General features: G+C 58.9%; 1 protein-coding gene across 2 annotated transcripts in view; it reads right to left on the bottom strand.

The window, feature by feature from the left end:
- SEZ6L (seizure related 6 homolog like) overlaps positions 1-27,405 on the bottom strand; it is a 48,808-nt gene that overhangs the window by 7,774 nt on the left and 13,629 nt on the right. For both annotated transcript variants that reach the window (XM_074606233.1, XM_074606231.1), the window contains exons 2-9: positions 10,000-10,701; positions 9,606-9,739; positions 4,268-4,460; positions 3,500-3,685; positions 2,890-3,055; positions 1,849-2,015; positions 602-796; positions 372-510 (exon numbers count right to left, since the gene is read on the bottom strand). In XM_074606233.1, the coding sequence (XP_074462334.1) occupies positions 372-510; positions 602-796; positions 1,849-2,015; positions 2,890-3,055; positions 3,500-3,685; positions 4,268-4,460; positions 9,606-9,739; positions 10,000-10,701 (1,882 nt within the window). The remainder of the gene's footprint in view (positions 1-371; positions 511-601; positions 797-1,848; positions 2,016-2,889; positions 3,056-3,499; positions 3,686-4,267; positions 4,461-9,605; positions 9,740-9,999; positions 10,702-27,405) is intronic.

The raw sequence follows: 27,405 nt of genomic DNA, 5'->3' as shown, positions 1-27,405 counted from the left end.
TTTCCAGCTCATGGATGTCCCTAGGCTTTCCTAGCCCTGAAATGAACCCAGCTCGTGATGGTGCTGTGTGTCACTCCCAGTTGCGTGTGTCCGTGTGCTCCCTACGACTTTGTGCTCCCAAGGAGCTGTCTTGGGAGCAATTAACTACCGCAGTGGATGGTATAACAGCGCTTTGAACTCAAGGAGCAGCACCCAGTGCTGCCCTGGACCTCCCCCTGCATGCTGAGTACATCATAGAGGATTAGGAAAGCTCCAAGGGGGAGAACAGGGAAAGGCGTGGGTCCCTGGGGCGAGGGGAGCAGGGATACTGCAGTGAAGTGGGCTGAGCCCTGTCACGGCAGAGACACACACCGGGGCCCTGGGCTACTCACAGCTGGATGTCCAGGAAAAGCCGCTTTTCCTCGCCGACATGGACCCTCCAGATGCAGTCCTCCCCTTCCACGTAGGGCTCCGGCCAGTTTGGGGACAGGATCACCCCAGCCACGGCAGTCAGCTCCCCCCCACACATGGCTGCGGGAGGGAGAGGCAGGCAGGGCTCAGCAGGGGTGCCAGGGGTGTTTGTGCCCGCCGCCCACCATCACCCCGCAGCACGGGGACTGACCTCGGCACAGCGGCTCCGTGTCGTTCCAGTACGGGTCCCGCATGTTGACGCACTCGATGACGGCGGGGCCCTGCTCCAGGGAGTGCCCGGGGTCGCACGTGAACTCCACGGTGGTGCCCAGGTTGTAGGTGGGGTCGGAGGTGGTGAAGTTCCCGTTCTGGATGTAGGGCTCGTAGCAGTGGCCCCTCTCGAAGGCTGGAAGAGAAACTCCCCGTTAGCCACAGGGGCTGGCTGGGGGGAGCACTGCCTTCCCCTGCTCCTCACACCCTCGGCCCCGGGGGTGATAAGCCCCGGGCTCTGCCTCCGTCCCCAGCTAGAAACCCTTCCCTCCATCCCCGCCGTGCACGCATGGCCTCTTCCACGGTGTATTTTACAGGCAATTAGGATTAACAACAGTTTATCTGCCCTGAGCCACGCAGGCTTAACCAAACCCCACTTCCATTGTGTACCAGCATCAGTAACACGCTCGCTGTGTTGCCAGTTGCTGTATTTGCTGAGCAATCTCCCCTGGGATTACTGCGCGTTATTGAGCCTGCTCAGAGGCACGGGGCTCCCGCGGGACCGATCCCGGCAGCAGGACGCACTTAAATGACAACTGGAGCAAATCTGTGTGAGCTGCCGGGCCTTGCCCAGTGCCCCGTCCCTGCCAGTCCCCGGAGGAGCCACTGGTGGGTCTGGAGGAAGGCAGACGGGTGAGCGAGCGCTGCAGGGAGGGCAGGGGCTGGGACAGCCCCCGTCCCCGCGGCTGGCGTGGGCTCAGTACCCAGCACTACAGGGACTGAGGGAAGGGAATAGAGTGGGCTTTTGGTGGTGAGGGTCACTGCAGGCTGTGTGATTCCCACGGCACCGATGGCCTTTTCAGCTGGGGTTTGGAGGGGCCCCATCCTGGACAAGGCACCCACTGCGCCAGGGCTGCCCCACGGCAGGCTCAGATGAGTCCTGTGGACACTCAGCTTACCAACAAACTTTTCTGTTGGAATAAATGACATTTAGCTATTTCTTTTCCTATTTCTTGCTAGGCAAACCTGTTCCCCAAAGCTAGTCCAGCCCCAGGGGAGGTTTGGGTTGCCCTGTGTGCCTACAGTGACCTGGGGACAATGCCACAGTGGAGCACCGGGTCTGCTGGCGGCGGGGGGCAGCCAAGACCCTTTCTACAGCCTTATCTCTGTTAATTGCCCAAATGTCCCGAGAGCGTTGGCTGAGGCCGGCCTGCTGCTCTTAGGGGTACCAAAATGAGAGCACATCACCTTCGAAGCGTATGTTGAAAGCCGTGGCAGCCGCCGGCTCCTCTGCGAGGAACTCGATCCTGATGGAGGAGCCGTCGCTGATCACCCCTTCGAAGGGCACGCTGTCGGCACGCAGCGAGTCGTAGAGGACGGCGGACTGGTTCGTGTCCCCGCTGTACACCACCATCCTGCACGGGAGGACACCGCACGTTACATGGGACAAGTGTCCCCACGTCGTCCCCCCCAGAGCATCACCCGGCCCCTCCTCCTCGCCAGCGCCCGCTCTCTGGTGATCCTGGAATACGGCATTTTAAAGAAATTGTGCAAACAAAAATTCACCAACCAGATAAGTCTCTTTTACTGTGTCATAAACAGGGGCTTTATTCTTTGATTTTACTACAAGCCATAAACCTGCTTTACTGCCTGTTACCAGACTGAATGTTAATGCTGTTTAAACCCAAGCGCCAGCACCCTAAGTGTGTGCTTTGTGTTACGGATGCGGATAGCGGGGGATTTGCAGCTTCTTGCACCGCGGTGCTGAGCGGTGCCGGGCATCGGGTGTTCGGGGGGAGGAAAGGAGGGGTGTGACACAGCGCACTGCGTCACCCTGCAGCCGGCGGGATCAGGAGACCGGCAAGATCCCCTGGCACGAAGCGCAGGGTCTCGGGATAGCAGGGGCTGGTCCTCTTTCGGCTCAAAGACCCGTCTTGCCTCCTGAGCGCTTGAACATCTGAATCAGGATTCTCCTCTCCTGCGTCAGGAACTTTCTCTGCCCCCGTCCCCACCATCCTCTGGCTGGCAGCCTCCCCTGTGCTGCATCCCGAGCTGGGGTCGGTGCTGCCTGCGGGGACACCCGCACCCCAGGCACCGGGAGGGCAGGAGGTGCGAGGTGGGAGAGCTGAGACCATCTGGGAACTTCCAAGCTTTGTAGATGTAGCACCCAGCAAAGCTCTCCGCAGTCCCAGGGATGCAGGGATGCAGGGATGCAGGGATGCAGGGATGCAGGCTCAGCACAGCCCTCGCCACTGGCCAGCAGCACCCGAGCAGCTCCTGGATCCTCACCTGTCCTTCTCTGTCAACAGGAGCTTCTCGAAGTGCAGGTGCAGCTTCTGGCCCGGGGGGGCCCCGATCGCCCACACGCAGTACATGCTGCTGGACTGGTTCCCCGTGTAGCTGGGGGAGAGGACGCGGCCGATGGTGGCATTGTGGACCGTCCCGCCGCAGGGCGCTGCCAAGACAGAGCACAGCCCCGCTGAGACGGGCAAGGAGACGGGGCAGGGCAAAGGGGACGGGCAGGGGTTCGCGCTTGGGGCTTCTGCACAGCAAAGGGGATGAACACCCCCCCCCGATACCTGCCCAGCTCTTCTCAGCGCTCTTTAATGCATGAACCTCTTGCCTGGCTTGGCTTTGCTTTGTTTTATGTATACGTATATATGCTCACACATTAAATCTGTAATTTCCTTTCCGCTTAATTAGGAAGCAGATTCTGCTGCCATTGGCGTGCAAACCCGCGGTACCTCGGGTTGCGCTGCGCGCAGCGCTGGGCGTTGCTTTCACCCTCCCCCAGGGACCGCATTCAACACACGGCGCAAAGAAAGCAACTCTAATTTTTTTTTTTTCTTTGGGGATCCCAGTCTCTCTTAGCGCTGAGGCTAATTAAGGAGGAGCGTACCTGAGCAGATTGGCTCCGGGCTGCTCCAGTGCGGCCTCGATGCGTTGATGCAGGTAAGCACCCTGGGACCCTGCAGCTCGTAGCCCAGGTGACAGTGAAAATGAGCAATTCCACCCGAGTGCAAATCCATCACGGTGACGTCTCCGAAATCAGGTCTCCGGGGAAAGTTGCAGCTCAGCATAAACACTGGAACAAGCAGAAGCATTTCAGAGCTTAGGGCTTGTCTGCTCCAAGCCACCCTGCAGTCGGTGGCGGGGGGGGAGCGCTGGGGACACGCTGGATGTGCCCACGGTGGCACGGAGAGACCTCGCCGCACAGAGCACCGACAAACCACCACGCTGCTGCTTCTCCACCTGTTACTGCTTTTGCTCAGACCCAGTTTCTATTTCAAAAAGAATTTTCTTGAACTCATCTATTTTTTATAGCTCTTCAAGGAAAAAAAATAGACTTGCAGCCTGAGCCTGTGCAGGAAGAGCTGCTGCACGGGGACAGAAACGGGGCAAGGCAGATGTGAGGAGCAGAGCCAGCGCGGGGGTCCGGGACATCGGTGCACATTGCACCCTCTGCTCTGGGGAAAACACAGGCTGCCGCTCGACCCACCCCAGACAATGCTCTGAGCATGGACACGCAGCAAAACAGGAGCCCGGCTGGGCTGCCACGGAAGAGCCCGGCATCCTTCCACCCCTGCAGCCCGGTGGGGCCGAGCCCCACGGGACTGACCCCCCAAACCCACCCCTCCTCGCGCATCCATGTCAGAGAGGCACCCACCCTGGTAGTGGAGCTGGAAGGTCCCCACCACCTCATCCTGGAAGGTGCGGAAGTAGACGGAGATGGTGTTGGTGGGGCTGCGGATCACCTGGCCCTCCACCAGCAGGGTCTGGTTGGCCAGGACCACCAGGGCATCGCCGTCCACCCCACGGATGGAGAGCACCTCCCCGTCCGACAGGTTCACGCTCTTCACCTGGGCGGGAGCAGAGACCTGTGAGCTGCGGGGGCGAAGCTGGGGGTCCCGACGGGGTGCAGGTGACCAGACATGTCCCAGCCCCAAACAACCGCAGCGCCCGCAGAGCATTGCACCGCCGCAGCCTTCCCTCCGCACCGCTCCCAGCGCTGGGGGCTTGTTGCAGACAGAAACTGCTCGTTCAGCTGCCATGGAGCAACCTGTGCCCTGTGCGAGCCCGGGGGACCCCCATGACCACCGACCCCTTCTCCCTCCCCTGGGACAGCAGGCGCAGGCAGGATGCTCGAAAGGATTTCAAAGCAGGATGCTCCTGTGCGGCACGAGTTGACCCATCTCTGCTTCCCTGCTGAAACTGGGGATTTGGGCAGGTGGGTCGAGGAGGTGAGGGTGAGACAGGACAAAGATGGAGGAGTCCCATAAGTCACTGGTTATGGTAGTGGTGAGGCTCCAACTCCACTCGCATCAGCCCTGGGAGCAGACCTGCATCTCAGGGCACCACGGCACAGAACAAGGCCATGGCCAAGGCTCACTGGTCCCAGCCAGGGCTGGACAATTTGGCACAGATCTGCAACACAAGCGGGGTATTTTGTAGGGCTTGGTGCTCACCATCCATCCCGTGCACCTCCCCGGGATCCCTCACCCACACACGGCAAATGCATCTAATGAGCAGTCCCAAAAGGCTTTAATTATTATTTGGAAATAGCTGAAAAGTAACCTCACATTTACATTTCACGTCCATTTAGCGCAATAAATGGGCTCATATTTCAGCAGAAAGATGCTCATCAGATCATTTGTTTCCTTAAGTGTGCGAGGACCAGGGCTCTATATTTAGCACACACCACAGCCTTAGCCCGTGATTGCGAGCGCTCCCGACGATGTTGTGACTAGGAGGATTTGTTGCTGTTGTCACAACCCTGCCCGTCTTCCCCACCCAGCGCACCAGGCGGGGATGTGCCCGGCTCTTGGGCCACCGGTACCGCGCACACAGCCACCCGCGGCGCTCGGCATCCTCCGGCCTTCTGCTGGAAGACGTGAGGCTTCAGGAGAAAAGATCCCGACCCCATCAGGTAATTCCCTGCCTGCCCTGAAGGTCCATAAACCCTGAGCAGCGCCTGGAAAAACCCGGTCCTCGCTGTGGGGCTGGGCCGAGCAGCTCCCGGCGCCTTGGGTCACCCCAGCCCATGCTTTTAACCCAGGAGGAGCTGATTTTGCCTTATTTTGCGGCAGGGTCGCTGCAGAGAGTTTCTGGTCCTCACCACAGGGAAACGCAGTCCTGGGTCCTCACGGGTGCCGCAGGGTGCATCGGAAACACGGGGCAAGTGCCTGTCCTGGACCCTGACCTACCCTGCGTCATTTCTTCTTCCCCAGGTTTTGCCTTGAAAACGTGCCTCCCCAGCACAGCACGCACACCTCGCGTCTGGGGGGATGGCTCAGATCTAATTGTTAATAAATTTAATGAAGGAAACGTTATCAGGGATGAATTATTGGGAGCGTGGGATCCAGGGATGCTAAGTGGGCTTACGTACAACGCTAACGACTGGCTCCCACCGGGGCAGAGTTTTGCTTCCTGAGCTGGGTCTGAATCACTGCAAAGACGTTTCCAGGGTGTTTGTAACACATTTTGTTCCAAAATCACCCAAAGACAAACCGGCTCCCCAGCCAGCTTCCTCCAGTGATGACCGGTCTCCAACATGCTAGCGAGCACCAAATCGCCCCAGCAAACGAGAAAGAGAATGGATCAGGGGTGCCATCGGAGCAGCCGACTGCAGCCGAGCTGTTCTGCTCTCCCTCCCCAGTTCTGCTGCTGGGAAAGGGTTTCCGAGGAGCAGCTGGAGCAGGCAGAGCTCTGCAGAAGGGAGGGAGCCCATGAACACTGCGGCATCTCCCCGGCCCTTCGCAGGGTGCCCCGGGGTGGGGACACCGCTGGGAGCCTCCCCCTCCTGTAAAGCCGGGCTCAGAGGAGCCTGGAGCAGGGATGTCGTTGCGAAGGACCCGCAGTTCCCCGTGGCAGTGCCAGGTAGGCTGGCATCCTCAGAGGACCCCGGCCGCTCCGGAGTAACCGGCGGGTACAGAGGGATGCGGTGGCCTCGTGCCAGGGACCGTCAGCCGCTGCGAGAGGGACCATATGGGCAAATTCCTGCCAGGGGCTGGGGAGGACAAGTTCTTACTTTAATCAAAGACTGCACCAATGTCAGCTCCTGAAGTCTGTTGGGAAGACAGGAGGGATCCTCGATTCAGGCTGCCAGCCTCGCTCACCCACTAGAAAAATCTCTTTAGGGAAATGCTATTTTCCTGCCAGGAAGATTCAAGAATTTTAAAAATAAATAGAATTTAACTAAGCATTCGGAGAGCTGGCTGCTCCACGGCTCTTGGGGCTGCCATGGTGCGACCTGGCTGGTGCGGGGGCAGCCGGGGTAAGGCACAGCTCCCTCCGGGATGCTGTGAGGGGCATGGGGGGGGGCTGCCGGCAGGGACCTAAGCAGGGGCCCTGAGCTCTCACCCACCCCTGGGCAGCCCCCAGCACCAGGCAGGTTTGCTGGCAGCCTTTCCCGAGACGATGCCTCACATCCAGGCTTTGTGCCCGCTCCTCACCAAAGGCAGCTTTGCTCTGCAGTGAGCAAGGGTCTGACTCCAAAGGGCGCAAGGGAAGGAAGCGGAGGGTCCCCGGGGCCTCCTGAATGGCCCCAAGTGCCCGCAGGAGCAGCCCCAGGGTATTCTCATCTCCTGTTTCAGGGCAGGGCTGCCATACCACAGTCATTCCTGCCACACCGTGCTCTCCCATGGTCCCTGCACTGAGATGTGACCCCCTCCATGCAGGGTCAGCACCTTCCCATTCCAGGGGCTTCTCTTTTCTCCTGCAGGTGACTTTAAAAAGATTCACAGAGGTAACAGGGAGCACTTCACCATCAGTTGCTCTGCCCTCCCCCTCATGCCACACGCTGAATCCTGAAGGAGACCTTCCCCCACGCTCTCCAGGACATCCTTCCTCTTGCCCAGCCTCCAGCAGGGCCTGCTGAGACCGTGCACCGCTCGTGACAGGGGAGCACGCCAGCTCAGGCTCCACGCAGAGCCTGTCCAACCCACCTCCCCGCCCCAGAGCCAGGCAGCGCCTGCCCAGCTCCACTCCCCAGCCCAGCCTGGCTTCTCCCAAACCAGCATCCCCGAGCAGATCTGGCCTCCGGAGCTGCCAGCTTGGCCCTAGCAAATCCACGTGAAAAAAAAAGAAACCCCCATGGGTCACTTTGGCATCACACCATCCTTGCAGGAGAGCTCAGCCCCGCTCCTCCTCACCCAGCGAGGTCTTCCCTGCCCATCTCCATTACAGGAACTGCGAATTAAATCCAAATCACTTAAATGTTAACCAATTACCCACATCACGGTGAGGCAGCTGAGGAAGTCGCACTGCATTACTCCAGCACCTGCCCGATGTAATTAGCCTCGGAGCCACTGAAGCTCGTAGAGCTTGTACATGTGAAATAATTAAAAAGCGATGGAAGCGAGTCCATCAGCACTGGGCAAAACAACGGGGAGCAGCGGGGAGGTAACGGCAAAGCCTGTTCGTGACAGCGGGGAAAAGTCCCAGCCGTGGGACCAGAGCTTTCTGCACCAGCCCCACTGCTCAGGGGTGACGTCCAGGGTGGACTTGTCATTTTAAACTCAGGTTTCCATGCAAACACAGACAAAATTCCTGCCCTGCACTGTCTTTCTCCTCCATGGGCTCATCAGCATGGATTGCGTGCGACATCCCCTGCGCGAACTAAAAAGAGGGGATAAATCTGTTGTCTTGCTTGCCGTGAACGCTATTTCTAGCTTCCTCGGGACATAAATCATGTCTCCGCTGCTGCCTAAATGGTTAAAAAGCCTTCTGCAGAGCTCGTTGCCTGCCGTGGCGGGTCAGACGCTCACTGATGCTGATGTGCTGGAGCACACGGGCACCTGTGGAGGGGCCCTGGGGTGGGGGGGCAGGGACCACCCCCCCCACTTCCCTCCTCCCTGCTGAGCCGCTGCGCACCCTGGGGCAGGGCACGGGTGGTTTTCCTGCACTCAAGCGCCCACAGCAGTGCCGGGGCACTCAGCGCCGCTGCCTGCAGTCCCAGGACCCATCCTCCTCCAGTTCTCACCGGTGCCCATCCATCTGGGGTGGCTCAGCCCTTCCCGGCCACCCGCGGGCATCCCGGGCACCCCAGGGGCTGTTGCCGGGCGGGCTGCACGGCATATGCCCAGCCAGCTCCAAATGAGGCCGTGCCCAGCCAGCGCGGACCCGCTCTTGCGATTTAATTTGTCTGAAAAGCATCAACAAAGTGAAACGCAGAGCTCGGGGGAGGGTGGAGAGGCTAATTTTATGCTCCATTAAAACCTCAGCTTACAACGGAGCGGGGTCAGGAGTGGTGTCACCTGATGGATCATGGACGGAGGCGAATTTACAGCGCATCGGCCTGTCTTTAGCACCCTGCGGATTTGGGGAGACAGAGTTAGTGCCACGGAAAAGTGTCGGAGATGCACGTATCCCAGTGCTCGCCCCTGTGCCGGTCCCAGGGCAACCTCCGCAGCGGGGCTCACTGCCGTGGTGGCAGTCGTGCCACGGAGGTCAGCCCCTCCTGCCCGCCGGAGGGACGGCAGGAACAAGCTCACTGGAACTACTCCTCTTCTTAATGCACATTCTTAATTACACAGATCAAAAGTTAATGGATTTTAATTGGATGCAAACGGTGACACGGGGAAAAGGCAAAAAGCGAGAAAGGATTGGGCACCAGAGCGTGGAGACCGTGGACTGGTGGTGTTTGAAACGTGTTGAGGCTGGAGACAGCCCTGCTGCTTCGCCCCTTCCCACGAAGCCCGAGTGCCTTTTTTTTTTTTTTTTTGCAAATTGCCTGCCAGTGTCTCGTTGTTACATTAATTGCATGGCATTTTAGTGCTTTGATCATCGCTGACGTTCAGGATGTACCAGTTCCCTCGTACAGTTTATATATTACACGGCCTAAGAAAAAATCTAGTTCTTTTTTTTTTCCCTGGGAAGGGTATTTTTTTAGCAAGTGCAGGTGCCCGGGGCGGCCGTGCCTGAGGCCATGGGTGTTTGCATCCTTTGCCGCCACGGCGCAGGGGGTCTGGGCCATGGTGATCCCCCCCAACCGACGCGCTTCTCACCTGGAGCTCGACGCCGTAGCCCGTGTAGACGGTGACATTGTAGGTGCACTCCAGGAAGCTGTGCAGGGGCAGCGGGGGGTAGTCCGTGGAGTCGATGTAGCCCTCGGGGTCGTGGAAGCTCATGCTGCAGAGGACTGGGGGGGAACACGCAGCAGTGATTGCCCCGGGTACCGGCTCACCCCGCGCCCGGGTGCTCCCGCTGCCCTAAAACCCAGCACCCAGGTCCCTGCTCCAGCGGCCAACACCGCTGGGGTGCAGATTTGAGGCAGCCCCAAACCCCAAGATTTTAAGCAGCCCCAAACCCCAAGATTTTCGGCAGACCACACAGAGCTGCTCCCCGTCAGCTGCCGTAACCCCATCCCCGCACACCCCCCCGGCCCCGTGCGTGGCTTACCCGGGGTGGGCTCCGTGGTTGTGACGGTGGTGGTGATGATGGTGGACGTGGTGGTTTCTTGGCTCTCTTCCCACACGGAGCCGTGCGCCTCGCTCTCCACCATACTCGTCCGGTTAACGGCGGCGGCGGCGGGAGCGGCGGTCGGAGCCTCGCCGGCACCGTCCGTGCCGTCGGGGAAGGGCCGAGGGACCACCGGTGGCAGGGTGGATGGGGAGATCTGCAGCACGGGGCGGCTGGTGGTGGCCCCACTCCCCCAGGGCAGCTCAGGGGGGCTCTGCTCTGCATCCCCCACCCCAGCCGCTGCCTCTGCCGGCACCGGCGGCTCTTGGGAGGCGGTGGGGAGCCCAGAGCCCAACGGGGTGGCTGGGGAGGCAGCCCGGGGTGGCCCTGGCAGGGCGGGCTTGGGCCTCGGGTGCTTCCTTGCTGTATTTACTTGCTTTAGAGTAGGTGGCTTTTTCTTAACAGGGAAAGTTTGTTTGTCATCAGCATCAGGGGCGGCGGTGGGGGTTGGCAGGACGTGGCTCTGCACCAGCATCGTTGTCTCCTCCGCCGCTGGGTCGGTGCCGTCCTGGGCGGGTGGCAGCAGGTTGAGGGCGGTGGCGTGTCCGAGCTCCCCGGCTCTGCTGGCCGGCTTCTCCATCAGCTCATCCGCAGCCAGCGGGTCCGGGCTGGCGGGGACCAGCGCTGCCCCCGATCCGCTGTCTGCCAAAAAAAAATGGGGAAAAAGTGGGACTTGGGCAACTCTGGGCATGAAGTTACAGCTGTGCTGGGGGCACGGAATCAGCCCCCCCCCGGGGAGCCGCAGCTGATTGAATGTCTGCCGCTCTCCCAAACGGGCTCATTATGGGAAAGCTATAACGAGCCTGCACCAACTCCCTGAAAGCTGTTTTTTCTGCTGAAACTCGGTGGCCTTATCTCCCCGTTTCAGAGCTGCTATTTGGTCTCTTTATCTAGAGGTCACTTTTTCAGGGAGGTTCACTCGCTCCCGCTGAGTTTGTTGCTCTGGCTCGGGCCTCTCTGAAAAGCCTTTATTTTTGCAATTGTCATCAGCAAATACGGCTATTTCAAAGCTCCTGATTAGGCGGCAGCTTTTTCCCATTGTCTTCCCCATGCTGCTGCCTGGCGGGGAACAGATGCCGATTAACCTGCTTCCTCCGGCCTCCCGCGGCAAAACACCACCCGCTTCGGCAAAGTCTCTCCTTAGGCAGCCGCAAACCTTTTGTGTTGGGCAAAGGAATGCGCGGGAAGGAAAGAGTAATCAAAGCCGCACCGCCACCGCTTCGGCCGGGGAGCTTAATTGCACGAAATACAGATTTATTCGACACCAATGCGCCTGGCTGGGCTGCGGGCCACGGTGGGAAAGAAGCTGTAAGCAGCGCCGTGGCTCTGCGAAACGCTGCAGAAAGCTCCGAGAGGCAGCGAGTCAACATTTTCCATGGAAACAGCAGTTGCCAGGGAAGGCGCTTAATGCACAGTACATAAAGACTGTCATTCCAGCCCCCTCAGCTCCCCTGGGAGGGTTTGAAGCCCCCAAAACGTGGGGTCCCTGCCCTCGGCATGGGCAAGCGCCCGGCTGGGCTCGGGGGGTCTGCGAGCCCCCGGCTCCGGGGCTGCCCGGGCACGTGCTCCCCTTCGCCACTGCAAATGACGGCTCCGACCTGCTCCGAAAAGTGGTTCGAGCTGCGGTGACATGGCCACAGGGGCAGCTGGGACACATGCCCGCCACCGCGCCAGGTCCCTGTGGGACGGGCCACCGGAGTGGCAGCCAGGGTTTCTTTCCCGAGCAGACTCCAACAAAGCACGATAAACCTCTGGCTCACCCTGGGCACTTCATTGCAATTAGCGGTACCCATACTTTAAGCAAAAGCACAACGCTGACGTTACACTTAACTTGTTTTTTTTGCATTTCAGATTCTACTAATTAAGGTAAGACCGGATGGAAAAGGAAGAAAGGAGCTTTTGGATGTGAAACTGGAAACAAAGCGACACTGCCGAGTGATTGCTGCGGGGGAGTGCGGTTCCCTGTGCGTCCAACCGCCGTTTACATCACCCTGTGATTTTAATGCCTTTAAACTTGAGTTTCTGACGCCCCAGCATCAGTTTTGGTGCCGGTGAGCGCCGTGCTGGGCACGCTGCGGCGCAGCATCGCTCCGGCACGGCAGCAGGTCTACAAGGGTTCCGCTGGTCCAGGCGGCTTCGGCTCCTCAGCCCTAAGCACAGAACGGTAATCTCGTTGCAGCTAATTGCCTGGGCGGCGGGGCTGAGCTGGGCAGAGGATGGGGAAGTGGGCGACCGTCGGTGAGCTCGCCTGGCTTTGCTCCAGGCTGGGGGAGCCCCTGCTCCTCCTGCCCCGTGTTGGGCACACAAACGCCGCCATCAGCCACTCTTCATAGAGTCACAGAATCACGGAATTGTCTCGGTCGGAAGGGACCTTTCAGATCACCCAATCCAACCATCAGCCTATCAGTGACAAAAACCACCACTACCCCACGTCCCTCAGCACCGCGTCTGCCCGGCTTTTAAATCCCTCCAGGGATGACGATTCCACCACTGCCCTGGGCAGCCTGGTCCGATGCTTGACGACCCTTTCAGTGAAGAAATTTTTCCTAATATCTAATCTAAACCTCCCCTGGTGCAACTTGAGGCCGTTTCCTCTTGTCCCATCGCCTGTTCCTTGGGAGAAGAGACCGACCCCCCCCCGGCTGCCCCCTCCTTTCAGGGGGTTGTAGGGAGCGAGAAGGTCTCCCCTCAGCCCCCTTTTCTCCAGGCTGACCACCCCCAGCTCCCTCAGCCGCTCCTCACCAGACTTGTGCTCCAGACCCCTCACCAGCCCCGTTGCTCTTCCCTGGACCCGCTCCAGCCCCTCAGTGTCTTTCCTGTAGTGAGATGTCTCCCCCCTGCCCTGCCCAAGTATTTCGCACGGAGGTTTCCTGACGGAGAAGAAAGTTGTAGGGGACCTTAGACCCTCCTCGGCAGTGACGCCGCAGAGCGTGGCTGCTTGTGATGCTGCTCATGATCCCCGGCCGTGCTGCGGCTCCCCTGGCGTGTTTGTGCCATCCAGCTATTGCCTCTCATTACACACTGAATTGCGGATCCCGGGAATCACTCGGGTACCCGCGCTGCCTTCTGCAGAGGTGCACGCTCCCGCGGAGGTGACTTGCATGCACAATGCTCAGCTCCTGCGTTATTCAGATACGCAGGATCTGGGGCTTTATAGGACTCGGGCTCCTACACTGTAAGGTGTGAGCACCCACCCGGGTGGACCAGGGACCCCGGCACTGTCACCTCCATATGTGCCATGGAGAAAAGGGACGCACAGCACCACTGGGGTGGCAGAGTCTGGCCTTGCATGCCCCAGTGGTCCCTGCCAGCTCCCTTTATAACCAGGCAGTTATTCTTCTTGCTGCAGCTCGTGCAGGGATAAGCAGCCGTCACTGCTCCAAATGGTGGCTCTGCAGCAAACGCAGCCCAGGGGTCGCCCTCGGGGACGCACCGTGGGACGGGGGATATTCCTGGCCATTAACAGGGTGGCCAGTGCCTGCAGGGCAGGAGGGATGGGCACGAACAGCCTGCACAGAGGGAAACAAGCAGCCTGTTGGAAGTTGACTTTGCTCCGTCTTCTGGGGAGTCAGAGGGGTTTCTGGCAAGAACTGAAGGGAACAGAACGGCAAAAGGCAATGGCTGGGAGAGTTAGCCTGAAGGATGGAGTTTCCAAAATCTGCTTGTCCAAGGCTGGAGATGTATTTTTGTCCAGGTCTGTGCAGGGAGGGCACTGCGGGAGCGCAGGAGCCTTCGCGGGGGCTGCAGGCAGGCTCCCCTCTCCCCTCGCTGAGTGGCTCCTGCTCCTCTGTCCCAGAGAGCCCATGTATGGGCTCTTCCTCAGCCCTGGCTCCCTGGGACAGCCGGGGACGTGCCCGTCCTCACCCCAAGCCGCTGCGTCCTGCTGTCAGCTGGCCAAGCCATGGACCAGCTGCAGGCAAGCTTGTCCCGGCTACTGGGGGCTTCCTGGCCTCTTCCATTATATTCCCCATGACTTAAAAAATTAATTCTTTAATTAGCAGTGGTTCAGCAAATTCATTAGCCGATTCCCTTAGCACATTAGGAGACATTTCACACATGTCGTCTGCAACCACCGACTTGTGTCAGCTCTGAATAATCTCCCCCGGTTCCCCCTGGGGAGGCTGGGTGCCTCGGTGTCCCCTCACCCACTGCTGGTGGGGCACCCCGTGAGCCCCCACACCCTCTGCTCGTTTCTGAGTGTCTCTTCTTCCCTCTCCATCCCAGACCCGGGCTGAGCCTGGCCTCCTTGGGCATCCTGCCATGGGGTGAAGATGGGCATCCTGCCATGGGGTGATGATGGGCATCCTGCCATGGGGTGATGGGGGAAAATCGGTCCCCAAGGCAGTGCCAGCGCCAGCTCTCCTTCCCTGACAAGTTTTGCATGGCTCTCACGTGCTTTAGGTTTCCTCTCCCAGCCCAAGCCCGGGATGGGCGGCCGGCGGCTGCTCTCCCACTGCCGCTGGTCTGGCCGCGGCTCAGCTCATCGGTTTTAGTGCTCTGCAGCAAAACGGTTTCTCCCTTACAGGAGAAGATGGGGCTGTCAGACAAGGAGGAGGCGGCACAGCCCCGGGAGGGGAGGGGACTCGCTGGCTGGTGGGACACAGTGGGACACGGTGGGACACTGGCTGACAGTGGGACAGTCAGAGTACTCCTACAGGAACTCGAGTCCTTAAAATCGCTGTGTTACCAGAAACAGCAAAACAGCATCCCCGGGTTATTTGTCATGTGAACTCTAATTCTTAACGGATGTTGCCGTTAAACCATATTTTATGCTTTCAGAAAGTTGACTAATTTCTTATTAGATCCTTTGCCAGGATGCATTTAAACGATTCTGTCCTTAACAAAGCATGAAATAAAACACTCTGTATAGCGACTCTGTAATGAGCTACTTAACATGCTTTAGTTTGTAAAGGGCAAATGTGTATTTCAGGGAAGCGAAGGCAGCCAGGCTGGAGCGGGGAGACGGAGGCGCAGGGGGGCCCCGGCATCGGTGATTAATAAGGGCATATTCCATGATACCAGAAAGAGAAGTGATTAATGAACTCCAGATTGCATCACCACCCCCAAACCGGCGCTGTGCTCCAGCATGTCGCGGAGGTGCCAGCCCCGCTGCTGCCTCCCCGGAGCTACCAGACCCCTGTCCCACCCCACGCCTGTTGGTGCGGCACCGGGACCCCCCCGTGGCCCCAGCACAGCCCTGTGCCTGCTCCCCACCAGCTCGATGGATCTCCTCCACTCGCTCCTGTCCGTCTTGGGAAGGGAATCACCAGCTCTTCCCTGTCAGGGGGCAGAGACCCCCACATACGGAGGGGGTGTCGTTGCCCACAGAGGGGCATTCCCCCACCCACAGCCTCTCCGGGATGAGCGAGGCTTTAGGAAAAGCAAAGAGCAGGTGAAGCAGGCCGGAATATCCTCATCCGTAAGGAAGGATTGCAGTAGGTTTCCATATTTGATATTAGGATAAGGGTGGACTTTGGTAGGAAAGAAACTTTCCATGCCCATCTGAACGCAAACAGCTGTTCTCCCATCTCCAAGGACTATGGGGTAATCACGGCGAGAGGTGAGGTTTGAAATTGCCCGGGGCACCTTTGGTGCGTTTCTATCCAGGAGCCAGCCCAGGAGCACGGGGGTTTGTGGCTCGCACTCGTGGCTGGAAGGCATGCAGCCCCTCTGCCCTCCCAGACGCACAGCGATGCAGCCTGGCCGGCTAATGCCACCGGAGTGTATAACGAAACCACCAGAGGTTTATCGTAATGGCAGGGACTGCCTGACAAAAGCAGGGAATGTTGTCAGCATGGGACGATTTCCCGGCGCGCTCTCATAGCCGGGCTCTCACTCTCTGCTGCCCGCTCCCAGCACGGGACGAGGCTGTTTAACACCACCCAGCGCTGCAGGGTGCCCATGCTCCCCGCCACCGCTCCGGCCCCATGGGATGCTCCACTGGGGACCAGGGCAGGCGGAGCAGGATGCTTCCCAGCTGCCAAAATCCATCCTGTTCTGCACAAGCGATGGATTTGGAGGCACTGAGCTGGTGGAACAGAAATGATTGCTTTTGACCTTGATCTAATCTGCTAAACCAGCTCCGGAGGAAGTAAATGCTATCAAGATGTACAAGGGGTTTATCTTGTATCTTGATCGGGAGCGCTCCGCAGGTGGTTGGAGACTGGAAAGGCTTCTCTAAATCCAGGAAAGCCTCTGCAAGCGGCCCCCGCAGCCCCTGCTACCCCCCGGGCACGGCACGGCACTCGGGCCACTGCGCTCTGCAGAGCGGCGCTGGCACAGGCGGCTGCTCCCGCGAGATGGGACACAAACGTCCGGGACAATTTGGAGCACAAGTGACCTTAATGCATAACGACAGCTCATCTTCAGGTCTATTCTGGGATCTGCCTAGATACCGGCGTGTAAGCACCGAGGAAGGAAGCTCAGCTCCAGGGAGGGCGTCTCCAACCAGCTTGCACTCCCCCAGGATTTATACTTAGCCGCTGTCGGAAGCGCTCGCTCCTCTGCAGGGCAGGGGTGGCCGAGCGCACCGTGCTGCGCGTGGGAGCGTGTGGGCTGCGCGCCGGCCGGGGCTGGCAGCGGGCGCATGGCCCCGGTGCCCGGGGATGGGGCGATGGCAGGGTGCTCTCCGGGGGCAGCGGGGCAGGAAGGGCGCAGGCAGGGCAGGCAGGGCAGGCAGGGCAGGGGCTGCCAAAGCATCTCCCCTCGCCCAGCCCCAGCACTGACCTGGGCGCTTGCAGGGCACCAGCCACCCGCCCAAGCAGCGTCAGCCACTCACGGAGGCACTGAATGCAGACTTAAATATATATAAACGCGTACAAATGCCTCTTTGAAACTTGCTATCATGAGAAAAATTAACGACCTCGAAGGCCAACGTAACTGGGGTCTGTGCTCTGCTACCCATGCAATCCTGCCTGCACAAAGAGCAGCTATTGCTCCGACAATATCTTCTCAGGTGCAAACAGCCTGTTTTTTACCCTTTAGGGTAGTTTTACCTCGCTCTTCTGAAGAATTTTGTTTTCCCGCTACTCAGAAATAAATCTGCTTATTGCCCATCGCGCGGCGACAGATTTCGGGTGGTGGCCTGGAATTTGCCGCGACGGCCCAGGCGCATTAACGGAGCGAACTGCCATGTATTAAGCAAAGCAGTGAATGAGATTGCGAGGCCAGGCGCCGAAAGAAAACTCATTAAGTGTGAGCCCAGGCTCTCCCCTTTGCCACAGTTTCCTACGCTATCAGCTCTTGCTCTCTGTGAAAGTGAAATAGGCTTTTCGGCGGTCCCTCGCAGAAAGCAGCGTGGCTGTGTTTTTGTGTTTCGCGCAGGAGGGACAGGGTGCGTTCCGGCAGTTTTTCGCTGCCCGGTGTCTGCAGTGCCAGCTTCCCCACGTCCCCGCCGAGGGGGTCCCGGCTGCGCTCCTGGGCGTGGGGCACCCCCAGACTCTGCCTTTGATCCAGCGCAGCCTGGTGGCAAGATGAAGGTTTCAGCTTCTGGATCTTGAATCAGCAGACAAAACCCACGCTGAAACCCGCCGGGCTGTCAGACCTTCCCTGCGGCCCCGCCGGTGCCTGTGCTTCCCCCCCCTGCAGCAGGGAGCCCCTGGCAATCAAGGGACTTTCAATTAAGGGCACAGCGAATTGCTTGTTCCAGCCCCGAAGGCCTTTGCGCAGCAGCAGGGGATGGCAAGCACAGCGTTCAAAGCGCCGGGAGAAGCTGGCAGCAAAACGCCTTGCCCACACCACCGTGGTCCCTGCCCACGCTCCAGGTCCTGGGGACCCCCAGTGTCACCTGGAACGGGTCATCTGGGAACCCCCGTGGGGCTGCACTGGGTCGGAAGGGCTGGCGTTGGGATGGTGGCACACCGGGGTCCGGTGGCACCTCGGCTGCAGGATACCTGTATCCCAAAGGGATGCGCTCAGCGCAGGGCAGGAGCCGCTGCCCGTTAGCTCAGCTCCTGGGGATGGTGCCCGGGGCAGCAGCCGCCTCCTCAGAAACAACCCCGGCGACTGCGATCTCTGCAACCACAGCCCCCGCCCGCAGGAAAATCAGCCGCTCTCACCACAGCCACCCTGCCGGCAGAGCAGAAGGTGTCTGGGCAGCTCCTGGAGCACGCCGAGTCCCCATGTCCCTTCCCAGGACCACGCTGCGCAGCCACGTCATTCCCATGGGAGGCTCAGCCCTGGGGCCCCACCAGGCAGGGACCCACTCGCTGCGGCCTCCCCAGCCCCAAAGCTCCATCCCCATGAGAGAGGGTCCCCTGGGACCCCTGCAGCCCCATCCAGGGAGACAGGACCGTGTCCTGCGGCCGCAGCCGGCGATGGCAGAGGCGCGTGTGCTGCTCCAGAGGTGCCGTGGCTGGAGAGAGCCCAACAAATCTGATTGCCTCCGATATCTCAGCCAGAGGGGCTTAAAGGAATTAGGGAACTGCAAATGCTTGATAAAAGGATGCTGAAATAATCATAAAGCACTCATTTTGCTGCTGTGCTGCTGAAAGAGCTAAACCATGAGTAGCTGTATAGCCGGGTTCCCATTACTAATGCCGATGCTATCGCTGCCTCGCTGGGAGCGCACGTTCCCAGGCTGCCGGAGGATGGTGGCTTGATTGCTCAAGTTCAGTAGTTACCATCCTGAAGGTTTTAGCGACCTGATTATACCAGAAACCCTGAGAAGCTTATATGGATGCTATTAATGGCGGCGTTCAGCCCCCGTGCTCTGCCTGTGTGACGGGGTTTAGGTGGATTGACGGTGTGCTGGGATCAGCTAATCCTGCCCGGAGCGGCTTCTGCCGCAGACGTCTCACCCGAGTGCTGGGATTGATCCTGCACCTCCCTTCCCGCACCCCAGCCTCTGCACCCCCCCCGGCCCCGTGCCAGCTCAGGGGATGCTCTGCTTGGGGGATGCCTTGCCCTGGGGGTGCTCTGCCTGGGGAGGTGCCCTGCTCCGGGGTGCCCTCCCCGGGGGATGCCCTGCCTGGGGGGATGCCCTCCCCTGGGGGTGCTCTGCTCAGGGGGTGCTCTGCTCGGGGTGAGGGGATGTCCTGCCCTGGGGGTGCCCTCCCTGGGAGTTGTCCTGCCTGAGGGGTGCCATGCCCTGGGGGGGTGCCCTGCTCATGGGGTGCCCTGCCCTGGGGATGCTCTGCTCGGGGGATGCCCTGCTTGGGGGGTGCCCTGTCCTGGGGATGCTCTGCCTGGGGGGGTGCCCTGCTCGGGGGGTGCCCTGCCCTGGGGATGCTCTGCTTGGGGGATGCCCTTCTTGGGGGGTGCCCTGTCCAGGGGATGCTCTGCCTGGGGTGGTGCCCTGCTTGGGGGGTGCCCTGCCCTGGGGATGCTCTGCTCGGGGGATGCCCTGCTTGGGGGGTGCCCTGTCCTGGGGATGCTCTGCCTGGGGGGGTGCCCTGCTTGGGGGGTGCCCTGCCCTGGGGATGCTCTGCTTGGGGAGGTGCCCTGCTCAGGGGATGCCCTGTTCGGGGGGTGCCCTGCTCTCGGGAACAAGCCCCCTTTAAGGGGTCCATGGGAGCAGCTGGCCCTGCTCTGCCATAAAGCCAGGCCCAGGTGGATCGGCTCGGCTTGGGCATAGGGCTGCCCAGGGACAGGGCTGCAGGCTCAGCCAGGATTTCTCTAAGTCAGGGGATGCTGCTGAGATTTGCTGTGCCGTGCCACTCTGGGGTGGGCTGCCTGCAGCACAGCCCCCCCCTTACCCTGGCTAGGCACTGCCGGAGGGATGTGCCGGCTGCCACGGAGCCGGGAGGCATTGCAGCGCCTGCCACAGGGATGACTGTGAAGACCGTGAGTTCTCATGTGTCTTGATGTCAGGCGAGGCGGGTGGCTGACGAGGGGGCTCTCTATGGGGTGGGTGCCTGGGAATGGCACGTGGCACTGCCCTGGTATGGAGAACTCAGGGACGCTTTCTGCTGGCAGAACTACTCCACCAAATGCAATAAGCTTTCCTTTAAAAAGATGCTGCCTTGATTTATTTGCAGAGTATAGTTCAATCTTTTCTTGTGTTCTCTGCCTTGAATGAGGTCCTCTGACGGGTGAGATGGATGGCGCAGTGGGGACCGAGGCAGTGAGGAGAGGGGACTGAGCAGAGCGATGAACCCCGGCAGATGGTTCATCTCAGCCTTGTCGCAGGCTCCATCGGCAGGTGAAACGGGGCGATCAATAGCCGTAATGAGCACAACTGCCTCCGCGCCCGCCGGCACCGCTCGGGCGATGTGAAGGATGTGCTCTGGAGTGGAGGGAGCTGAGCTCGGGCAGGTCTCCCAGAGCCGTGCCTTCCCTCGGGATGACCCGGGCTTGGGTCTCGCCTCCCCCCTCGCCCCAGGGCTCCCTGCAATACAGCCGCCCACCAAGGCTGCCCCCGTGGATGCACCAATTCTGCCGTTAACGAAGGAGCCCGGCAGCCTCCGCTGTGGCCAGGGCTACTGGGATGCCGCAGGCACTTTAATTAATCCAAATCTGCCTTCCCAAAGATAGAGGCTTCTTCCTCAAAGCTCTGCGTGTGCACAGAGAGGTAATCTAGAGCCCGTGGCGGCATGCGAGCAGGAGAAGGAGCAGGCTGAACCCCCGGAATCACCAATTACTGCCAGGACGATGAAGGAGAGCCGGTGGGTGCTGCCATTTACCGCAACGGGAAGAACCGGATCACGCATCCATGGGATAATCGTTGCCCTCCAACCCGGCCCTCTGCACACCGCAGCAGCTCAGGACGGCGTGCTAATTAAATCAGGAATTGCTAATTAAATCCAAAACGTCCTTCTGCGAGTTCATACAGGGCTGATCCAGATCTCGGATAAGAGAGGGGTGCGGAGGCTGGTCTCTGGCACAAACCCGCGCCGATGAAGGGCTGCGCGGGGTGGGAAGGGGCGGCGGGGGCCCTGCAGACACTGTGTTCTCCTGGGACCTCCGTCCCACCCCGATCTCCAGCACGTGCCGTATGAACTTCGCCATCAGGGAGGAAAAAAAGAGAGAGGGTTTGAGTGTGAATCGGAGAGATGAAAAATAGCAGGTTGGGTCCGTCAAAACACTCCGGTGTGATGGATTGGAAATGCTTTGGTTTGGTTTCAGATTTTAAAAGATTTTTGCCTTAAATCTTGAAGAGTAGAAAAACCTGAATCAAAACAGCTTTTCGTTTTCAAAATGTCAAAACAGACTGATAGAGCCTAGATAGCCGCGTGTCTCCAAACAGGAGATTTGAAACCTGCTCTTTCCTGCGGTTACAATTTCAGCGAATTAAGTTTTTTTTCCAATGGACAAAAAAAAGTTTTCCTCAAGAGCATCCTGACAGTCCAACCTGTAAGCAAATAAAATAGTAGCAATCTGATCATCGGTGAGTCATCCGTGTGGGAGCGCAGACAAACGCAGCCGGAGCGGTATCTGCCCATCGCATCGGGCGTTTCTGAGCCGCTTTCCTGCGGAAAGGCTATTTTGTGCCACCTGCAGCCGACGAGGCAGGAGCTCACGGATGGCTTTCATCCAAACATTTGTATTGCAGGCAGAGGAAAATGGAAAATAATTCTCCTACGGTTTGGTGCCCAGCATGGCACAAGGGATGCGGGAGCGGTGCCCATCCTCAGGTCCTTCTGCTCCGTGAGGATGACAGACCGGCAGTCAGGGAGCCCCAAGACTCCAGCGCTCTGTCCGGCTGACTGGGAGGATGTGGATGTTGCATATTCAAGGGCATTAAGAGTGTTCTGAGCAATTCCCGGTGCTTGTGCGAAGCAGGTGGCTCTTAAAAATCAGCGCTGGGGTGCAGTGGGGTGTGCAGGGCTCCACAGCTGGCTGCGATGGATGGAGCCGGCCAGCCTGTCTTCACCAGCTGTCCCAAAGAGCAATTAATAGGCAGGTAATTTGGAAGAAGAGGGGTGGCCAGGCTTTGCTTGGGAGCAGACTGCAGCAGAGGTCAAGGAGCTTCAGGACCCGTCTGTGTTCCTGTGGGTGTCTGGACATCCCTCCCGTGCAGTCCCCGAGAGCTGCATCTTCAGCATCTTTCCGTGCTGGTTTGGTCCTGCCCTGGCACTTGGGGCTGAGCTGGGCTCGAGCCAGGCACCCGGCTGGTTATTGGGGCCACTAGGGTGGGATGGGGTCAGGGCGCTTTTCCTGCTGTTTTCATGAGTTTCCTGATGCTAGAATTTATGCTCACAGGACTGTGGTCTGAATATTTCATTTTAAAATTTACATCTGTGTCGCTAGCAATGCTCAAATAAGGTTGCCATGGAAACCCCTCATTACCCGCACAGATGCTGGCAGCGGTGCCCAGCCCCAGGACCCGTGGCCGGGAAGGACTGGGCTCTCCTCCCCGACACCCGCCCGGCCGCGGCTCCTCCACCCAGCGGGAAACCTGCCTTTGTCAGTAAAGCAAGCAAGAGGAAAGGCATTTTATCGGCAACTGGTGTCTGTCGTCAGAGCGGGGTTGGCAAGATGCTCAGGGACCTGCTGCTTTGGCAGGGGACACCAGGCTGGGACGTGGTCCTGGGTGGCAGCAAAATCCCATGTCCATGCTCGGCCCCAGTTCTGGGCCGAGATAGGTGGAAAAACTCCAAGGACTGGCTGTGGGTGATGGGGTTTCTGGTCACGGGTGGGATTGGCGGGTTTGGGCTCCTCGGCAGGGTTGGCTTGCAGGCGGAGGGGATATTTCCACAACGAAATGCTCTGTAAAAACCCGCTTTAGCAGCGAATCCGTACTGCTTGCGCCTGACTCGCTTCGCTGGGGAGCAAGGACACCGCCAGGAATATGGGAATTAAACTTGCAGACCTCTCCCCCTCCGCACTCCGGAGAAGCTCGTAACTGCTCTAATGATCCACAGCGGCCTGACGGATGCCTGGAAATTACACACTTCTCCAAGCTACAAGGAAAATGGATTTTCTTCCCCAGTGCTGCTTCGCGGAGCTGGAATCAATGAGACTTTGACTCTCAGGCATTTGTTTCGGCAACACCAGCTCGGTGTGGGCACCTGCAGCTCCTGTGGCTTCGGAGGAACCTGCCGATGCTTTCCCATGCTCCAGGAGTCCTGGATGCTCTGTGCCTGTGTGTCCCCATGTCCCCATGATGCCCCAGCCCCACTGTGCCTTGAGCATCAGCACCCTGGTACCCCTCTCCCTCCGGCAGCATCCCTGGCATGGAGCATCCCTGGCAGAGCTGTCCCAAGGTCCCCAGGGATGTACCATCCCGCAATGGGAAATGCCCAGCTCCTTCCCAAAGGGATGCAAGTGCCCATGAGCCAGGTCACTGCTCGGCTGCGGGAGGAACAGCAGCAGCTAACGAGGAAGAGGAATTAAAGAGGCTCATCCAATTACGGAGGAATCAAGAGATTTGCAGCGTGGAAACGATACGACCTGTCGTGTGCTGACTCGTCCCGGCTCGGTACCACCGCCACTGCCTCCCCAGCTGATGGGTGTGATTAATTATCCTGATATTTCAGCAGAGATAGACAAGCTGGTGGGCACCACGGAGCAGGGGAGCAGAGCCATTAGAGATAGTGGCACTTTGATGCAGACGTTAATTTAAGTTCACTGCAGTTTTTCATAATTTCAGAATGTAAGAAAGAAATGGACTCTGTCTTGTTATGGGCAAATAGGCCTGTCTGAAGTGAATTAGCAGGGTGGTTTCAAGGAGTAATTCAATTTTTTGAAAGCTGAGCCTCGCTAGGTGCAAATAGAAAGTTTCCTGTGGAGTTTTCTAGTCTTCCTGGTAAATCCCCAGTGCCAAATCGGCCAGATGCACCCCCAGGCTGGTCCCAGCCAGAGACAAACACAGACACCCCGGGGACGGGGAGACCTGCCGTGCCCCTGTTCCCTCTCGTCCTCTGCTGTTGTGTCCCCCTTGATGTCCTTGCTCTGGGGGGGGGGTTGTCACAAGGATGAAGGAGCAAAGGCAAATCGATCCTGTGGCTCTCCTGGGCTCTGTGGCTGGGATGCTCATTCCTCAGGGCCCGCCTAGGGAGAGGAAATGGAGTATTTTGGCAGTTTTTCAGGATACAAATTGAACAAGGGGAAGAGAAGCTCCTTCTTTCTCAACCAATCATCCAGCCTAGTCGTCTATATCAGGGTATAAAATTAAATGGGTTCCTAAAGAGAGAGTATATTTAGATACAAAAAGCCCATTCTAGTCAGCTATCTGAGACTAAAATAATTAATCTCCCATCACTGTTAAGATGCAATGGAGCAGATCTTGAGAAGCAAGTGCTGTGATTAACTCTTTGGGAGCAGGTCAGCCCCGGGAAACGCAGCTCGTGCTGCGCTCTGGGCCATGATGCCACAGGAGCTCCTGCCCTGGCTGGGCTGGGCTCGGCTTTTTCCCTTCCACACCATGCCAGCGCCTCTCGATGCTTGTGCTGCACGAGCCAACGCGTTGGCAGGGCTGCTCTGCCCTGACACTGCCTCTTGGATGATGGAGGGGATGCAGGATCCATGGCAGGGATGCAGGAGCTGCAGCAGGGATACAGGAGCCCTGGCAAGGATGTAGCATCATCAGCAGGGATGCAGCAGCCCTGGCAGAGATGCAAGAGCTGCAGCAGGGATGCAGCAGCCCTGGCAGGGATGCAAGAGCTGCAGCAGGGATGCAACAGCCCTGGCAGGGATGCAGGAGCTGCAGCAGGGATACAGGAGCCCCAGCAGGGATGCAGGAGCTGCAGCAGGGATACAGGAGCGCCGGCAGGGATGCAGGAGCTGCAGCAGAGATGCAGCAGCCCCGGCAGGGATGCAGCAGCTGCAGCAGGGATACAGGAGCTGCAGCAGGGATGCAGGAGCCCTGCCAGGGACTCAGGAGCCCTGGCAGGGATGCAGCAGACCCAGCAGGACTCCAGCCCAGGCTTCAGCAGCTCTGCTATAAGGCAGGACGTTGCTTGCAGGGAGCGAGCCAGGAGTCTGCAGCCCTGACCACAGTGCCGTGGTGATCCCTACTGCCTGGGACGCCCCCCCCAGGCTGCTGACAGGCTGGGGAGGTTGGTGTGACGTGGCCAGAAGGGCTTTCCCCCTGAGAGCTCCTCTCCCCGAGGCACTGATGTCCCCAGGCGCCGGGAGTGTCCCTTGCCGCGCCAGCCAGGGGCTCTGCGGGAGCACCGCGGGCTCTGAACGGGTCTCTGTCCTGAGCACCCATCCTGGTGGGCTGCAACCCAGCAGGGCACCGCGCTCGTGTCCCTGCCGTCACTACCTTGGCCAAGACAGGGGCCAGGCAAGGGCATCCTGCCGCGCACACCAGACCACACCAGCTGTCATCCACGGGGTTTAGTTAAAACTCCCTGCATCTGAGGATGGCTGGGAAACAATTGCGAGATACACAGTTGTAAAACGTCTGGAGAGACAAAGTTTAGTCTAATTATAACAGATGACTATTTCTCTGCCTGGCTATAAATCATTCATGCTCTCACTTCCAGGCAGTCACATCCATGGATTATCTGACTATTCAAAACCTCCTCCTGTTTTTCTACCTGTCTGGAGTGTGTTCACGGCTTGGTTTGATTTGATTTCCACTCCAGAATTGGAAACAGGAGATGACAATATAACGTTAGAGATCCAGGTGACCGGCACAGCCCTGTTCTCGCGCTGCAGCATCACTGCCCTGTGCTCCTCGGGCTGGGGGAGCTGCAAGATTCGATTTCTGCCCGAGTTAACAGCGCAGCTTCTGCATCGACTGGAAGGCATGGGGTAGAGCTCAGCTGCCTTTTGCCAAATCTGCTTGGCAAGGCTTTATATTTCTTTCACAAGATGTAACAGGAATCACAGAGTGGCTCCAGTCCAAGCTCCCGACAGAAGAACAGATAGAGGCAGCCTCCTCAGGGTCAGATCGCTGCTTTTCCCCCCGTAGCAGCAGGGGAGGACGCAGCCAGCACCGCTGCTGCCTGTGGCTCCCGTCCTCCTGTGGGTGTTTCCAGGGCTACCCCAAAAGCATGGGGTTTTGTGGTTTTTTTTTTGGAGTACCCCAAAAGATGCCCTGGGGCATCTCAGGGTGGGATCCAAAGCCCACCAGGTCCTGGCCATCTTCCCGGGGTGCGGAGGTGCCTCAGAGCAATGAGTGGGGCGCAGGTGAAGCCTGGCACAGCGGTACAGGAGATTTTCTACTCTCCCTGCCGGAGGAACGGCGCTTTTCCCACCACGGGGACGCAGCGCCCAGCACCATGCACTGGGGAGAGGCGGGCAGAGCCAGCAGAGCTGGAGACGCTGAGGGTGAGGGATGGGGGACCGGGCTGGGGTTTCCTTGTACCCCATGCTGTGCCTTCACCCTCCGAGCCCCCGTGCACGGCCCGTTTCTCCCTCCCCAGCAACAAAGTGGGCTTTCAGCTCTGCCTGCTCGGTCAGTTTGTCTGGCCAGGCGTCGGGGTGAGTATGTCCCACCGACGGTTGCAGCCCGTATCTCCCCGAAGGAGCTGCCCTGGGAGGGGGGGACACGACTTTTTTCCAAGCGCTGTTTTTCTTTGCATTTTCTCCCCTCGTGGAGGCCAGGCAGAAACCTGCCCGCCTGCTGCCTGCCGCGGCGTAGTGCCCTTGAAAAGACCCCTGTTGTACTCCTCTGAAATTATGTAGCTCTGGCATCTAATGATTCCTGACAGATTGCGAACAGTCCCGCTGCTAGCAATCAGGAAGGCAGGAGAAGTGTTGGGTTACTGATGTTTGTGGTTATTACAGTTATTGGACTCCATCGATTACGGGGACGGTCTGCGCGACGGAGGCTGTTAGTAACTAGGGCAAAGCCCGGCGCATCCCGTTCCCGTGCCGGCTGCCGGCCCCGCACACCCCGGCAAAGCAGAATGATCCCAGCTTAAAAACACACGCGGCCGAGGGACAGGGCACATTCTGCTCCAAAATGCTATTTAACAGCCCGGAACAGTGCCAGGCAGTCGTGATGCAGTTTGTCAGCCAGTCACCTCCTCCGTTACTTAGGTTTTTTCCCCCCTCTAAAGAAAGTAATGAACTGCATTTCGGCTGCCGGATCCTCATTATGTCAAAACAATTTCGGGTTTGGCAGCACGGCAGGTCCCCGTGTCACAGCCCGCTGCTCAGCTCCGTACGCAGCGCCTGGCACGGCACCGCACGTCCAGCCTCGCCGTGCTGCGGGATGCACCGACGCCCTGGCTCGCGTTTTTAGAAATAAGCCTGGTTTTAGACAAGATTTGGATGAAGAAATACAAAATTCAATGCTTTAATTTTTATTTTTTTTTTTTAATTTTTTCTCAATAAAATCAGAGTTGTTCTGCTGGGGGCAGAGCAGCAGCTTCACCACCCTGTCCTGCCCTGCCCCGGACCCCGCCATGGGTATCCAAGCCCACCCCGGGTCCATCATTGCAGGGCAGCCGGGCTGCTGCTACTGCTTCTCTCAGCCCTCGTTTCCTTTTCGGAGCCACTGTTTTCTAT

This window comes from Larus michahellis, chromosome 13 (genome assembly GCF_964199755.1).
Source record: "Larus michahellis chromosome 13, bLarMic1.1, whole genome shotgun sequence".
NCBI lineage: Eukaryota > Metazoa > Chordata > Aves > Charadriiformes > Laridae > Larus > Larus michahellis.
This window is presented reverse-complemented; position numbering and strand designations above follow the sequence as displayed.